This window comes from Abramis brama, assembly GCF_963993115.1.
Source record: "Abramis brama genome assembly, chromosome: 1".
NCBI classification, from domain to species: Eukaryota; Metazoa; Chordata; class Actinopteri; order Cypriniformes; family Leuciscidae; genus Abramis; species Abramis brama.
The window spans coordinates 59,911,137-59,927,935 of NC_139963.1; the positions used below are offsets into that span (position 1 = coordinate 59,911,137).

The 16,799-nt window shown below is 42.2% G+C and overlaps 2 protein-coding genes across 2 annotated transcripts; both read right to left on the reverse strand.

The window, feature by feature from the left end:
* Positions 1-6,578: 6,578 nt before the first annotated feature.
* LOC311066504 (uncharacterized protein) lies at positions 6,579-8,150 on the reverse strand. Its single transcript, XM_084087733.1, has 2 exons — positions 7,490-8,150; positions 6,579-7,212 (listed from the first exon to the last, which is right to left on the reverse strand). The coding sequence occupies exons 1-2, from the start codon at positions 7,757-7,759 to the stop codon at positions 7,003-7,005; spliced, it is 480 nt and encodes a 159-aa protein (XP_083943859.1). The 5' UTR covers positions 7,760-8,150; the 3' UTR covers positions 6,579-7,002.
* Positions 8,151-14,309: 6,159 nt separating this feature from the next.
* LOC311096084 (uncharacterized protein) lies at positions 14,310-16,799 on the reverse strand. Its single transcript, XM_084135032.1, has 2 exons — positions 15,994-16,799; positions 14,310-15,927 (listed from the first exon to the last, which is right to left on the reverse strand). Exon 1 carries the CDS (start codon positions 16,754-16,756, stop codon positions 16,220-16,222), a length of 537 nt encoding a protein of 178 aa, XP_083991158.1. The 5' UTR covers positions 16,757-16,799; the 3' UTR covers positions 14,310-15,927; positions 15,994-16,219.

Below are 16,799 nucleotides of genomic sequence, written 5' to 3' on the forward strand. Positions count from 1 at the left end.
AATGCATGAGACTGAGGTGGCGAATCCTCAGACTCAGCTTCAATACTCACAACATCCAACTCCTCAGAGCTGGATAGTTGCAGTATTGGTGCCTCTATCGGGGGGGAAGAAACCGCAGCGCGTGCTTCCACACCCTGATGAGAGGCACTGGATCTGTCAGTAAGAGGCTGAGATAAGGCAGAGCCCGTCTCAACATCCACTGACAGATCCATTTGCGAACCCCAGGTCTGAGATCGCCGCCGAGCCTCAGCCGCGGCGGGACCCGAGCCCTGGGGAACGTGGTCGGGATTGAACCGAGCCAACCGGGATCGGAGCGTCCGCAATGGAAGCGCACAGCAATGCACACAGTCACCACCCTCGAGTGCTGACTGGGCATGCTCCTCTCCCAAACAAACAACACAAAGAGTGTGTGTGTCACCTCCCGTTAAATAACGCGGGCAGGGATGGACACACACTCGATACTGCTGTTTGCTCGCCATATCTGAATAAATATATATATATATAGACAGACAACACCAAATAACAAGGACAGATTTCAACACAGAGCGCGACTGAAGACTCAGAAAGCTTTCGTTTTCTGTTTCGGGCCGGCTTTTATAGTTTCCTGGTACGTGACGTCACCCGCCTCTGACGTTCCGCCACACCATTGGACTGATTTTACATGTGCTTCAAGACGTCATCACGCAAAGCGTTCCCCATAGCGTCATTCTCGACGCAACGGGAGTTCCCTTGAAAGGGAACTTTGGCTCTGGAAAGGCGTTAGCAGACTAACATGACATACGCTCTGACACGATGCACAGAGGTTCGGTCTGTCATCCGATATCCTGAAGCTAACATTATTGTCCAGTAACTTCTTTCTCAGCGCTGATCAGAAGGACCTTATTTCTGGAAGATTCCCAGTTTCTAAATGTTTTCATGGTTGCTCTCTCTGAAGATAGGCCTATGTTGTTGTCATTTTCTCACAGATACAACTTAAGGAATTATTGAACATTTCACAGGCGTGAGATGACTTGTGACGCTTCAAATTATTTTACATACCCATGATAAATAAAAAAATATACTTTAAGTTCAAGTCGAATTTTTCCACAGACCATCGTTGTAGAATATTTGTTTTTATTAAGACTTTTAATAATTTATTTAAATTTTATTTTTTAAAAGATATCATTAAGATTTTACTTTGAAGTAAATTCAACACAACATTCACAAAGTCTCATCCCATCACTGAATACACTCCTCTGAGTCAGAGACGCTGGTGTGAGAGAGAACCACTCTGTGATTTATGTTAACTCTCTTAAGAGCTTCTTGAACATGTAAGTTCAAGAGTTGTAAGTTTCTAAACATGTAAGATGAATTTTATTCTTTTTACAAGCATTTCAGTAGATTTTTTTTAGTAAGATATTTATTTCATATTATTGTATGTGATGTTTAATCTCACTTTCACCGTGCTCAGGAATGTGGAGTGGGGTCCTGTTTCAGATGTCAGAGCACACAGGAATAGGGGGGCGCGCACAGACACACACACACACACACACACACACACACACACACACACACACACACACACACACACACACACACACACACACCCACCCCCAGAGAGATACGCAGACACGTGTGTTTTACTTTTTGACGCACATACATTAGAAGCGCGTGCGCTCCTTATGTTTTGAGACAGTGTGAGGTCATTTAGGAATGACTATATGAATTCAGCTGTGTAAAACAATTTTGAACCCATTCATACATTGCATTTTTGTGGACATCAATGGTAGGACATACTTCAACTTTCTAAAACATGTAAGATGATTTTATATTCTTTTATCTAAAACAATTGGATCAATAAGATATTTATATTTTATATACTTTTAAAGGCATGTTTTCAACTTTAGTTTAATTATTTTTGTGGACATCAATGGTATGGACATTGATGTGTTCATTTTAAGTCTGTCATTTTATATTCTTTTATTCGTCTAAAACTTAAATTATTGGTTTCAGTAAGCATTTCATTTATACTTTTATTCATCTAAAACTAAAACAATTGGATCAATAAGATATTTATATTAGACTTTTAAAGGCATGTTTTCAACTTTTGTTAGTGTGAGATTTCACCGTACTCTGGTATGCAAAGGAGGGGGTCAGAGCTCAGACGGAGAGGGGGCGCGCATAGACACAGACACGCGCGCGCACCATTCTGAATGCTCTGGTGAGGTCATTCAGGAAAGGAGTGTTTTTGTTTTACCACTTTTAATAATTCATTGATTTTAAAAGCATTATTACAACTTTAAAACATTTTTAAACTTTTAGGATTATAATTTCAGCCCCTGATATCTTGATCACTGAAGTCAGAGACCGTCCAGACTTACAAACATGTAAGAAGATTTTTATTTTTATTCTTTTTAGTAAGATATATTGTGTAAGCATTCCATTATTTAATTCCATTCCTTAGTTTAATTGTTTTAGATTATATCATTTATATTATATAAATTATATAAATGATAGAATATAAAGAGCAGAATGTTTTATGTAATTTATATTTATCTAAAATAATTGGTTTTAGTAAGCTTTTTTATTTTATACACTTTTATTCAGCTAAAACAATTGGATCAATAAGATATTTATATTATACTTTTAAAGGCATGTTTTCAACTTTAGTTTAATTGTTTTATATTATATAATTTATATTATATAAAGGATATAAAGGATAGAATGTTTTATGTAAGATTATATATTTTCATTTATACACTTTTAAGGAACAGTGTGTTTTTCAACTTTTAAAGAACAGTATGTGTTTGTGTGACATACACTTCACAGTGACCGAACAGCACATGTTCAGATGTCAGTGCCCGATGCTCTGGAATGTGAGGGGGGTTTGTCTGTGACACCACACACACACACACACACACACAGAACACAAAGGGTCTGTGACACACACACACATATATAACATGACACCGGCTGTTTGAATCCGGCAAAACTATCCGGCAAAACAACATCTGTTCTGTTCAAATAGGGCAAAACTATCCTTCAAAACATCTGTTCTATTCAAATAGGGGAAACTAACTGTCATACTACATGATCGATAGGGCAAAGGTTAATCCCATGACCTCAGTCGGGAAGTTCAACCCATCAATCATAAAAGGTCACAGGAAGTTCAACCTGTCAAAAGGTCAAAGGTCAAAGTCGTAAATCATTTTGACACATGCCGTCCCATAAGGACTACTCACAGATCCTTAGACGGGGAAGGGAAATAATTGATAGACGGACTCAGTACTTTATCTATAGTTGAAAATAGTACCTTCGGATTATATGCATTATGTGATATAATTCGCGAGAAATACGAAGATCTAGCGGCTCTAACAGCGTTTTGATAATTTGATAGAGAATCTCTAAGAATATCGTAAGATATCTGCAATTTATCTTTCAGCCACCTACGCTCTGCAAGCCGACAAACCCGCCTCAAATTACGCGTTACATCATTTAACCACGGTCATTTTTTGACTTTTTGACATCTCATTTTAAAAGGCGCAACATTATCCAAGATCTCAGAGCAAACATGATTAAAAGAGTCCACCAATTCATCAGGTCCCACAACTGACAATATGGTAGGCTCAATATGAAGGGCTAATTCAGTAAAAGCAGTTGAGAACGCACTAGGTGTAGAAGTAGTGATAACCCTAGACAAGAATGATGAAGGCTGATGACAGTCATTTGTTGTAGAGGTAAAATTAAACCTAATAGGCATATGATCCGAGATGGCCATTTCTTCAACACAAATATTATCTATCGTTATCCCCAAAGAAAAGACCAAGTCAAGTGTGTGGCCATGATCGTGTGTTGGTCCGGAGACACATTGAGATAAGTTAAAAGAATCAACTAAATTCAAGAATTCCTTGGTCATGGGTTTACCAGGACAACAAACATGAATATTAAAATCACCCATAATCAAAATCCTGTCAGCAGATGGAACAACCACAGATAAAAACTGTGGTTAAATATTACTTTATACCATGGTCTGGGTGAATACTCGATTCTGATTGGCTGCAGGGTGTCCGTTAAAAAGTGATAGAGAACACCTAATAAAAAAAACGTCAGGCGTAACCAGGGAAACCAAGTTGTTGTTTGTAAAAACTTTAGATTTCGATTGTAAAACTAATAAAATATAAACTAATTTTTAAAAAAGGTGTTATTTGGCATGTGACCATGGTATAAGCGGGTTAATGCCCTTTGAGGTGTCCATTTTCAGGTATTAATGGACTTCGGCGGAGTCGGACATTCGGACTGCAACACGCACCGCACACGCACTGCACACGGAGTATGTGTGAAACGGGCGTGAGCCTGGGTTATCCCAAGGTTTTTTTTTTTCGCCTTTGTCACTATTGGCTTTTGGCTTGCTTAGTTGGGGGCATTTAATTTAATATGTAAGCAATAAGGTACGAGAGGCTGTGCTGTATCGTGAATAAGTAACGGCTGAAGGGCGTTGTTAGGCACGACGCGAAGTGGAGTTTTTATAAAACGGTTGCCACACAATACAAATATTAAAGCCGAAAATATTTATATGCAACTTTCATGAAGTAAAATCACTAAAAGCATATTCCTTCCGCTGGAAAAAATAGTCCCTGACCGTTAACAGCATCAGAAGTGACATACATTATTTCGCCAATAGATGGCGGCAAAGACTGTCTTATGAATGAGTCAGTCGGTAGAGAAGACTTTTACATTGAAAAGACTCGAGCCCGTTTCACACATACTCCGTGTGCAGTGCGTGTTGCAGTGCGTATGCAGTGCAGGAGCAGCACGAGCAATAGTGCTTTCACATATGCTGCGTTTGCAGTGCGTAACTGATCCGCTGCTGTAGGCTATACCACAAATACACTCACTATTTGTATTTCAAATCCAGAAGTTATCAGCAACTTTTATTTAGAAAAAAAGTTTTCTGTCAGCATTGTGATTCTCTTTGTACACATATACAGTAGGCCTACACTCTTTAATAGACGTATTAAAACATATTACACAATTAGACAATTTAAAAACATATTATTGAATGCATTACTTCTATATAATTAAGTTGCTCAAGCAAGTGGTAAAATATTTTACCATGGCTACTTATATTAAAATCGAATAGCCTACATTTTAAATTAAAACTTAAAATTGACAAAAACAGCAGACTCATACACTTTCTTTTGCATAATTTAAATCTTTATACAATAAATCTTGCATGTCACAAAGAACTTGTTTTTCCACCTGCACGAATGAGACAAGTGTGTTCATTATGCCTTGTTGAAGTAAATTGTATTTTCCCTTGATTTACCCGCGGTCTTAACGTCTCAGCATTGCGATTCTCTTTGTACACATATACACTCTTTAATAGACGTATGCACGTTTAAACACAATTTAAACAATGGCAGCCTATTATTAAAAGCATTACTTCTACTTATATTTAGTTGCTCAAGCAAGTGGTCAAATATTTAACCATGTAGCCTACTTATATTAAATCGTAAACATTTTAAATTAAAACTTAAAATTGACAAAAACAGCCGACTCTCATGCCTTTTCTTTTTCATTTAAATTTTAATACAATAAATCTTGCATGTCACAACTTGTTTTTCTACCTCCACGAATGTGACAAGTGTTGTTCATTATGTCGTCTTGTTGAGGTAAATTGTAGCTTTCCCTGTTTTACCATAAACATAGTATTTAATTAAATACATTTATGGGTGATTCTCCAACTATGGTACTTTTTGGACCTGGACATTTTCAAAAAATGAAACATTTTTAATTAAAATATTACTGGCATAATTTGGTTCCCCAGTATGCCTAGATACCTGCCCTGAAGTTGGCTGTGCTGATTTTTCTGAAATAATATGTATTTTTTTTTATTTTTTCCAGACATCGCAAAATAAATTGTCATTTCCACAACCGGACAAAAACATGTGTTTTCAACCAAAAATGTTGAAATATTTGTAGTTATATATATATTGGGTTACACATCACACTTGCATCTTTCCAAATTGTAAATTGATTTATTTCTCTGAAATGCAACTGTTAAGATTTTACAAAGTTAACACCAAAAAAATTTTCAAATCTGATATTTTTCAACTCAAATACATATACTTTACCCTTAACTGCTAAATAATCAACACCACCACCATCATTACCTTAACTTTATTTTTTTTAATGTTTTACCAAAAAAAATTTGTGGTTGTGGAAATGACAAGGGAAAGGCGGGTTAGGTTGAAAATAACATTTCAGATATAAAACCTGTAGTAGAATTATAAATGATGGAAATGCAAAAGTGAGTAATGACCTCAATGTGTAGGACAAAATGAATCCCAAATTCAAGTTTGAAGTTTATTCTTATTTTTATTTCAAACAGGGATTGTGTATTGATGAACAACTGGCCTAACAGCAGTAGTAACAAAAAAGATAACTCATTCCATGTGTCACAAATCATTTGAAACAAAAACAATTTCATAAACACAATTATCCTCATGTTTTCATAAAAAAATCTAAATGATCATTTCTGTGAAAATGTGAAATGTTTCACCACTCCCTGAACCAGAACAGTGTATATGGGCCAAGGTTCACTCACAGATGAACAGGTGAACCCAAGGGACAAGTGTTCAACATGTTTAAAATATGCCAAATTGAAAAGAAATACAAGAAACTATACTGTATTAGATTTGATTGATTTGGGTTATAATTCATACTTTCTGTTTGAATTTAAAATCACCCGTATATTAGCCAAGGTTCACTCACAGTCAAGTTCGGAGTGAGTACTTCCTCCCACACTAATGGATCCAACATCATGTGACGTTTCGTCACTGGCTGAGGCTCTGGGACCAACCTTACAACGTCCTCTGGCTGATTCCAAATTATGTCATCATTCATAGGCCAGTACCACCTGTTCTTGCCTATCTGGCTCATGGTTTTCACCAAGGCTCCATTTTCTGAGTTCACATCTTGGATTAGGCCTGCGTAAGGATTCCCATCATAGCGGACCACACACTAGCTTCCAATCAGTCCCTCATGTAGAAGAGTGATGTCTTGAGATTTGAGAGTTGGGATTGGTGGGCCCAAAGCCGACTCAGGCCTCTGTGCTTTCTGTGCTCCGGGCTGTTCCACATGTTGCAGACCAAAACACTGGCAGATTTGGGGTTCTGAGCAGAAGCAGCTTAAAACCCGCCAAGATATGTCTCCAGGTCTTGTAGACACAATCTAAAAGAAAAATGTTTAATTGATTAACTCTCATGATTATGATGATGATGGGGTGTGTGTGTGTCTGCATGTGTGAGTGAGTGTGAGTGAGCGAGTGTGAGTGAGCGAGCGTGAGTGTGAGTGAGTGTGTGTGTGTGAGTGAGTGAGTGAGTGAGCGTGTGTGTGTGTGTGTGTGTGTGTGTGTGTGAGTGAGTGAGTGAGTGAGTGAGTGAGTGAGTGAGCGTGTGTGAGTGAGTGAGTGAGTGAGTGAGTGAGCTTGTGTGAGTGAGTAAGATACCTGATGAATCTGCATTGTTCCTTTGATGCTGATCAGGTCCTCAGGCAGGACCCTGTCCATCCTTTCAATTTCCTCCTCAGTGACGTACATAAGCTGAACAGATGAGGGCTGGTCCCTAAGTTTTTCATACAACACCTTGCCGTTTGGGATGTCTATGCCCTGGGCCACAATTGCATCAGCCTGACGCTTGATTGCAGCACCAACTCCATCAGCTGGACCCTTTCCATGTCCAGCTTCCAAAAAGTTCCATGTTACCTTCTGGAATCCCATCTCATAAGGAATTTTGCTCAAAAAAAAAAGTTTTTCTTGGATCTATATTGGGTGGTTGGGCCATCGCTTATAACATGCAGGGTGGTTGCTGCTGTGTTCAATTCTTTTAGATAGGGAAGCACTTTTTTCAGGTGGGCCCAGATGGCGGATGGGTCGTGGCGCATGCATTCACTGATGGTGCAAATGGACACCACACCATTCTTCGAGTGAGCAACACCAGTATGAAGAGTTGTCTGCTTATGTGAATCACCATAATAGGTGGCCTGGATCTCCTCTGCATACTTGCAGATATAATTTTCTGCAAAATCTATCTGTAAAACAATACTGTCTTCCTTGATGTTTTCTTTTAACCCTTTCAAAGAAAGGTATTGATGTTTTATGTTTTGGATGTGCTTTCCCATCTTTTTGGTGAGTTGGTCTGAAAAGTCTTCGAACAGTTTATGCATAGGCCCATGCACTTTTTCCTTTGCTGTATAGTGCACTTTAATTATTTATTTGGACCCATCTTTTTTCTTTTTCTCCCTGTCTTCCACAATGCTTCTCCATTGGAACCACCACGTCTGTTCCCCATCATCAAAGGCAGATGTTTCAAGTTTTTTGTCTCTGCAATCCAGGCATTCCCTGTACATGCATTCCTTAGTGACATCATCACAATAAACTGAATTAATTAGATCGGTGAGTTTAGATGTCTTGATGATTTTATGAAAGAACAGCCTATTGGCCATGAATTGCATGTTTGAATGCAGCTTACACAGGCATGTTTCTCTCTCTGCTAAGGTGGGTTTAACAACCCAAAAAGGTCTCTGTCTGCAAAACTCTGCATAAGAGATTTTGACCTCAGGATTCTCCTGTCTAAATTTCAAGTGCAGTTGCTTCATTGTTTCAGTCAGGAAGCGCTTTTGCATCTTTTTCATGTTCTTCGTAATCGTCTCTTTTTTTCCTGTTGTTGCCCTACTGTTGTCGTCACGTTCTATAAAGTTTGTAATCTTTTTCTTCAGATCTTGGTTAACTTTGTTTTTTGGGGTTTTGCGAGTGTATATCAGTTTGTTGGTTCTTGTCATGTTTGTCCTCATAAGCTTTAGAGAGAACCCAAACTCTTTTTTTGCCATGGTGACCAGGCCATATTTTTTGAGGATCCTACCAGCCACAATTTTTGAGATTATTTGCCGTGTTTTGCGATTTTCAACCTTCTTCCTAATTTCCGAAATTATTGTGTTATGAAACAATAGTGTTCTCTTCAGTTGTGTTGTGCTTTGGTTTATCTGTTTCTTAGTTCTCTGTTTAGGAGATTCAATTAGCTCCATTTTTCTCGTAAGTCGATCAGACCTCTTCTTATATTTTTCTGCTTTTCTAAGGGCATGGGCAAGCTTTTTTTTCATTTCATCAAGGTCTCTGTAAGCCTGTGCCCTTCCCTTTGCAACATTTTTTCTCCCTCTTCGTCTTTGAGGAGTTCTCTCTGGCCCACTCGGCTGACGTGGTTCAGGGACGTCATCAGCATCTGGTGATTGCGGTGGTGTTGCCCCTGCCATGAAACTCTCAGTTGCTGAGATGATTTTATGTTTCTTACGCCTGCGTCATTGTACAGTTCGCCACTGTCTTCTGAATTTTTTTTGGTTGCTTACTGACATTTCTTTGACAGACTTAATAAGTCCTTGCTGTTTTTTCTTTTCATATCTTTCTCTGTCTTTCCTTAGAAACTCAGCATATTTAAAGCCGAACTCTGCAACTCTAGCGAACTCTAGTCACTTCTTCGCTGATTTTCCCTTTTGTTGTCGCATGTTTTCCCCACGAGCTCCCCCTACAGCTGTGGGGGGGCTTATATTTCACAACACAGTCGTAAAAAACTCACTTGCGGCGGCCTCCTCCCCCTCTCTACCGCTGCTCATGTGCGTTTGTTTTGATTGGAGCAAGCCAACTGTATCGTGTGGAGCTATGTCTACCGAGGTGGGTAATCTAGTAAACCATCATACATGCGTGTGTGTTTATGTCGAATTGCCGTAAAGCAATTTGTGTTTCGCGCTCATTCTCGTTCTAGTTCTCGCTTCTCACGAGACTTCCAATTTCTATCTTGCCGGGACGGTAGTGCCCAAGTTGCAAGGTTGGTTTTCCGCCTGGGAACGCTGGGGGGAGCGGGGAAAGTCACCAATATCACCAGAACATGTTGTTTAACCATCCAAATGATTTCTAGACAGTTTTATTAAGTTAAAAAAGTTACCTAGCTCTCCTTTAATTGGATCAGATTTGAGTCTTTCCCTGAATAGTCTGGACTTCTCTGCTGATGTTTTGGGTGCAAGAACAACAGAGAGACTATGTCAGATTTAGTTGTAAACAATAAAATATCTCAATTTAAAACATTCTCTATGACATTATATGTTAAGTTTATGTGTTTACACTGTATTTTAGTACTATAGGCAAACTACTTTGCTTTTAAGCTCAGACAATGTCCTTGCCAAGCCAACCTGTCTTTATCACTTCCATGGAGACAGATGTGGAAAAGACGGTTGTGGAAATGACTCAAGCCCGTAGGCAGGGGGGGGTTCGGGTGGTTCGAACGAACCCCCTCCTCACTGCCAAAGGTCCAGAATTTAAGTCGTTTTTTTTTCGTTTTTTTTTTTCATGTGATTATTTTCATCATTGTTTTAATCAATGCTTGTGACAAATATTCTGGGTTGCTATTTCAAATTAATATGATTATTGTAGCTGGACGTGTGTGTGTGTGTGTGTGTGTGTGTGTGTGTGTGTGTGTGTGTGTGTGTGTGTGTGTGTGTGTGTGTGTGTGTGTGTGTGTGTGTGTGTGTGTGTGTGTGTGTGTGTGTGTGTGTGTGGCGCGCGTGCAGTTCAGAGAGAGTTCTCGCAATGCACTTTTCAAACGGTGAAGAAGCATCGCCTCTGAATGAAGGGGGGTAATTCTCGCTAATTGGGCTTAAGCCCCGAATGTTTTGTCAAAAGCCCCGAATCTTTTAGGTTTTTTAAAATAACTTCAACTTTGTTTCATTTCCTCTCAGTCTTTCTGACTGGAGCGGCAAAAAATGAAACACAAGCTCCATTACCGTGCGTGGTGGCGGACGGTAATGCATCGCGCATCACTCAGCTTGTTATACTGCCATAAAAACTAACGAACGTCATTGTCATCAGGGGCTGGCGGGCTGTTGTGTGTTTCACCGGCGTCGTAGCGAGCTTACTGGCTAACCGGCTGAAGTTAATATGGACATATCAAAGTTTTTTATACGGAACACTAACAGTAAACCTCACCGGCCGGAGAGAGATTCAGAAGCAGCGTCAGACGAACCGCGGACAATATAATGATATGATGTAATGATATTTACATTAAATTCCAATTTTACCTATGTAGGCTAACTTAAAAATAGTCAGATAATGGTTGCCTCTTTTTAGTTGCCAGGGGTGAAAATGAGTCATCCTTAACATGTTTGGTGTTTTGGATTCACTACAGCTGGAGAACAATTAAATACAAAATAGGTTGTAGGCTCTACTGGGTGATTATTATTATTTTTTTTTTTTTTTTTTTTTTTTTACTGAGTAACTATCATCATTTTCCCAGATAGTGTATAGATTTTTAGGCATTCTATTATCTAATACAGCCTGAAAAATAGTGCATTTAGCTGACGTAAATGGGAAAAAAATCTCCCCGGGGGAGTATGCCCCTGAGCCCGAATGTTTACATCGTCTGGCTCCGCCCCTGGGGTTATATATATATATATATATATATATATATATATATATATATATATATTTTTTTAGTTAAAAGGATTTCTATATTTTATCCACTCAATAGTCTACAATATAATAGCCATATAAACGTAGCATAATTATAATAATAAAACATAGTGGGATATTCAGTGATATTGGCTGTGCAATATGATTGGAACTGACCAGTGTACTAAATCCATAATAGTGTCAAGACAAATACAGCAACAAGCAAAGAGGCATTGACAGAGAGTAAAGAAATGATGATGAGAAGAATTATTATTAATATTTCAGTAAAGTTCATTAAATCTCTTCTGTTGTTAGTGTGGTCTTTAAACTTATAAACTGTGTATGGACTAACAAAGGTGTTACATGAGGAAGCAATTTGACAACAATGCAGTAAATATTTTAGGTGCATCAAAAAACGTGCTCATTAAGATACCAGCAGACAAGCTAATCCAGCACAAATTAGTGCATAAAAGGTCACCAAAATGAAGTATTTGAACCTCATAATTAAATACAAAAGGAAGAGAAAAACTGCAAAAAGGTCCACTTTTTGAAAAAAAGAACCCCCCCCTTTCAATAGGCTGGCTACGGACCTGCATTTCCCCCCTTTCCCTCTAATATCTCGTGTTTGACTAGCCTGTTAGTGTTAGTATTAGAGTTAGCATTAAATAATCTCAAATATCACCTGATGAAATTGTAAAAATCCAGAAATGTTTCTGTTAGAATGAATTATGAGCGGTTCAGAAATGACATACAATAAACATACTCACAGTATTTCTCATATTTACCTTGATATATCTTCAATTTATTAACCTCTGATGGGACCATTCTTTCATTCAGCCATGTGGTTTCCTCTGGAGTGTCAGTTACTATGGTTACTGAGTATACAAATCGTCTCAGGTTACGACTGTAACCTATGTTCCCTGAGAACAGGGAACGAGACACTACGTCAGAATGACGCAATGGGGAACGCCTCAGGCGTGACAGGTGTCTGAAATCACTATCAAATCACGGCAATCACATTGACCGGCGACAGCCCGTGAATCATTACGTGAATGATTAACGTGCGACCTGCAAGTATAAAAGGGCGCCTTGCAAACATGACAAACATCCTATCGTCTGAAGGGACTGTTGCAGGCAGGCCCCGAGGCATGGCAGGAAGACGTAGTGTCTCGTTCCCTGTTCTCAGGGAACATAGGTTACAGTCGTAACCTGAGACGTTCCCTTTCGAAAGGGAACTCTACACTACGTCAGAATGACGCAATGGGGAACGATATACCAACGCCACCATGCTAAGGGGAGTGCATGCCCAAAGGCAGTGACAACTGTCAGAACCGGCAATTCAAATGAACGCTAGAACCACTCACCCCCAGGTCACACTGGGCTGTCAGTGACAGCACTCCCTACGGTCATAGCCCAAGCTATAAGATACCACAGAAAACCTCCATAAACATAGTTTAGTGAAAGGTCTACCTGGGCCTGCTCAAGGGCCTAGGACCACAACTTCAACTTCTTAGAAGGGGTCCCTTCTCGGGAATGTGGCTAGGGAACCTGAGGGAACCCCAGCCAGTCACTATTCAGGGGAACGTGCCACCTGAAATGCCACCAGGCAGGCCTGACCTGGTGTCACCATATAAGACACTACAGTCTGGCCACTTCCTGTCTGTCCGAAGACAGAGCCTCTGGACACTTGCCTTTAGGAAGGCATCCAACCCGAGGGACTGCGAAGCAGGCAGTGAACCACTCGGACCGGATCTCAGAGACGGGATATCCTGGAGAGTATGACTCAACATAGTGCTTTACAACCCTTGCCAGCGAGGGGAGTTTCTCTACTCGATCCACGGATCAACCCAGTGTTTGTGTTTCAAAACACTAAGGAGGCCTGTGAGGGCCTAAGGACTGATCTAACTGGGAGGCCTCATGAGAGGCCTACGACCGACTGATCAGACTCAGGAGACCACATACTCATACTGACCCTCAGTGAGGGGAGCATTAGATCTACCTGGTAGGCAACCAGGCTGTAGCAGGATAAAGAGGTTCCAGGAGGGAACCCGTAGCAGAGAATACAAACTTGAGTCGAGCCAGGGCGCAAGCTCACCTTCGGTAGCTGCCTGATAAGGTCTGCTAAACTAAGAAGTAAGCGGCCACTAGCTTACAAAACCCAGCACCACAGTGAAATTACTCAGGGAGACCTGGAGAGGCCTACTACCTGACAACCACAGTATGTGGGAGCTCACCTTCAGAGAGGCCTGGTGAAGCCTACTATCTGATAACCACAAAACGTGGGAGCTCACTTTCAGAGAGGCCTGGAGAGGCCTACTACCTGAAAAACCATGCTCAGTGGAACACACACAGTAAGTGGGAGCTAACCCTTCAAGGAGGCCTGGTGAGGCCTACTACATGACAACCACGGTATGTGGGAGCTCAACTTCAGGGAGGCCTAGCGAGGCCTACCACCTGAAACACCATGCTAAGTGGAAACACACAGTAAGTGGGAGCTAACCTTCCAAGGAGGCCTGGAGAGGCCTACTACATGATAACCACAGTATGTGGAAGCTCAACTTCAGGGAGGCCTAGTGAGGCCTACTACCTGATAACCACAGCGCATGGAAGTTCACTTACAGAGAGGCCTGGAGAGGCCTACTACATGACAACCACAAAACGTGGGAGCTCAACTTAAGGGAGGCCTAGTGAAGCCTACCACAGTACATGGGAGTTCGCTTACAGAGAGGCCTACTACCCATTACCAGAAAAACCACATTAAGTGGAAACTCAAAGTATGTTGGAACTCAACTCCAGGGAGGCCTGGTGAGGCCTACTGCCAGAGAAACACTACCTCCTGAAACAGTCTAGTCAGCTGGATGTGACTGCTGCTGGGGACTCGCCTAACAGGGAGGCCCGGTCGAGCCTACTAGCTGATAGCGAGTCTTTCTGCTACTTTAATGAACACTGCTGGAACCATACTAATAAAAACTTTTCCTATAGTTTTGTCCTAGTGTATGCTCCAAAATGTTGTGACCCACCTCCGAGGAGGCCTGTTAAGACCTACTACTCGTTAGTGAGACTTCTGCCCGAACTACCAGGGCCAACCACCGAAGGTGAGCTGGCCTAGGAGCCCTATCTTAGGGGCTACCCCGTCAAGGAGGCCTGCTGGGGCCTACTACCTAACTGTGCAGCCTTCAAGGCAGAAAAACTGTTACTACAGCGCTTACAGCATCCTGGTACCTAATCACATTGCCAAAGGCAGTGTACTCAGCAAAAAGCAATACCCTCATAGCAGGGGAGTACAACGTACGCCACTCTGCCTAGTGGAGGCCCCATTTTAAGGGCCTACCTACTAAATGCATGGGCATCAGCTCATGGCAATGCTCTGGCTTCAAGGGAGCGGAGTTCAAATACCGGAATGAAATGTAGTTAGAACTCCCTGCTCAACCGGAGCCATCATGGTGTGAGGTAGATAATACAGAGCTGAGAATGGATTACTCAAAACTACCCTGCGTTAGCGGGGGAGTAACACCAAATGCCCCTGAAATGTTAGACAGGGAGCAGGCCTGCAAGTGGCTCCAAAGGGTGACAGGGATTTGTCCTGTGCCCAGCCTGGGGGAGCGGAGCTTGCTTGCAAGCCAACCAACCTTCACCCATCGTTCGAGCGGTTCAGCTCAACGGGCTGAGTGGAGCCAGCTCTAGAGGCCTAAAAACAAGTAGCTCTGTTCGGCAGGGTCTGGCAAACTATCACATCGCAGAGCGAAAGACAGCCTGACCCGCCTGAAGGATCATACCTCAACTACCACCCTGCATTACTCTATCACCCCTGAATGCAGTGAAAGGGGCGGGCCTTGGCCAACAACTCCCATTTAAGGGAGGAGGCTGAAATCTCGGGGAGGAAGCCTAACACATAATGAATGCGGCAGCTATACTTAGCAGAACGCCTCCAACATCCCAAACATAGCCTAGGCCAGCTACAGAGGCGGCCCGGGTTAGGGCCGACCTATAAGCATAGATCTACCTGAGGGCTCGAAGGAGCCACAGCCTACTCGATTGAGAGGCTGTGAAACACTCAACCTACTGACACCTTACAGAGCTCAGGGGAGCGAAATACTCAGGATACCAAAGTCACAAACCAATAGGTAAGACCTAAGATCTATCTGAAGCACCAGCGTCAGTCCAAACCTAAAGCAAAAAAGCTTTTTCTTTTTAGGAAGACCAACTACTCTATCCCTAGGTGGCTAAAAGCCCTGAGGCTAAATAGAGATGAGTGGTGGCCCACCACGCATAAAAATGTCATGACAGGAAGGCCATCACATACTCACACGGGAGCCAAATCTTTTTTTTTTTGAGCTTCTCCCTAAATCGTTCTAGCCACAAGCTGGGGGGGGGCTTCAGGGCCCTGAAGTTCCAATACCTTACCTCATTGCTCCTCTAAGAATGACTCCCTAGGTCTATACAGGGAACAAGGTCTGTAGAGAAATACAAATCAGTGTTAGTATACACACAGAAATTATATTAAAAACCAACCAGTTCACCTGCGGCGTGCGGAGTGAAGACTCGCCAGAGAGTTCTTTATGAACCTGGGGTCCATCACTTTACATGCCTGAAAGAGGCGCTCTCACCAACCAAGCCGAGGCGGGCCATCAGAACCTTGTTCTCATCATAGACCCAGCCCCAGGCCTGGTGTAAGAAACGCCTGGGGAGTCGGGAAAAAGAGGAGAGGGCTGGGATAGTAACAGCCCTCCAGGAGATGATCCATCACTAACGCTGTGATCGTTTGTACTGGATCACCTCCCTCAGATCCTTCTTTTTCCTGCGGGAGTCACGCCTCCTCTGTGACCTGCTCCTACATGGAGGGGGTGCACGAGAGGCGACACTAGCTCTCTGGCCCTGTCTACGGCCCTCAGGTCGTGAAGGGCCAGGCTCTCCCGCCTGTCTGGGCTCGGATCCGGATCTCAGCGGTATACAGGTCTTAAACGCCGCTGAGCGCGCCTTCGCCTCCCTGAACTTTCCAACCACCGCCTCCACGGAGGTGCCAAAAAGTTCAGAGGGCGAAACCGGTGCATCAAGGAGAAATGCCTTCTCTTTCTCCCCGATGCCAGCCAGGTTCAACCACAGATGCCTCTCCGTGGCCACCATTGCCGCCATCGATCGACCGATCGAAGCGGCAGTCTGTTTAGTGGCCCGGAGAGCAAGATCTGTGGTGCGGCGCAGCTCAGCCACCGCCTCAGGGGACAGCCCTGCCCCCTGGTCGAGATCCCCCAGCAGGTCGGCCTGGTACGCCTGCAACACCGCCATAGTGTGCAGGGCAGCACCGGCCTGACCCGCTGCCGTGTATGCT

Excerpts from the sequence above, each read along its gene's own strand:
- LOC311066504 (XM_084087733.1), bottom strand. The coding sequence starts at position 7,759 with ATGGGATTCCAGAAGGTAACATGGAACTTTTTGGAAGCTGGACATGGA. Across the intron at positions 7,213-7,489 it reads GAACAATGCAGATTCATCAG|ATTGTGTCTACAAGACCTGG; the intron begins GTATCTTACTCA and ends TTTTTCTTTTAG.
- LOC311096084 (XM_084135032.1), bottom strand. The coding sequence starts at position 16,756 with ATGGCGGTGTTGCAGGCGTACCAGGCCGACCTGCTGGGGGATCTCGAC.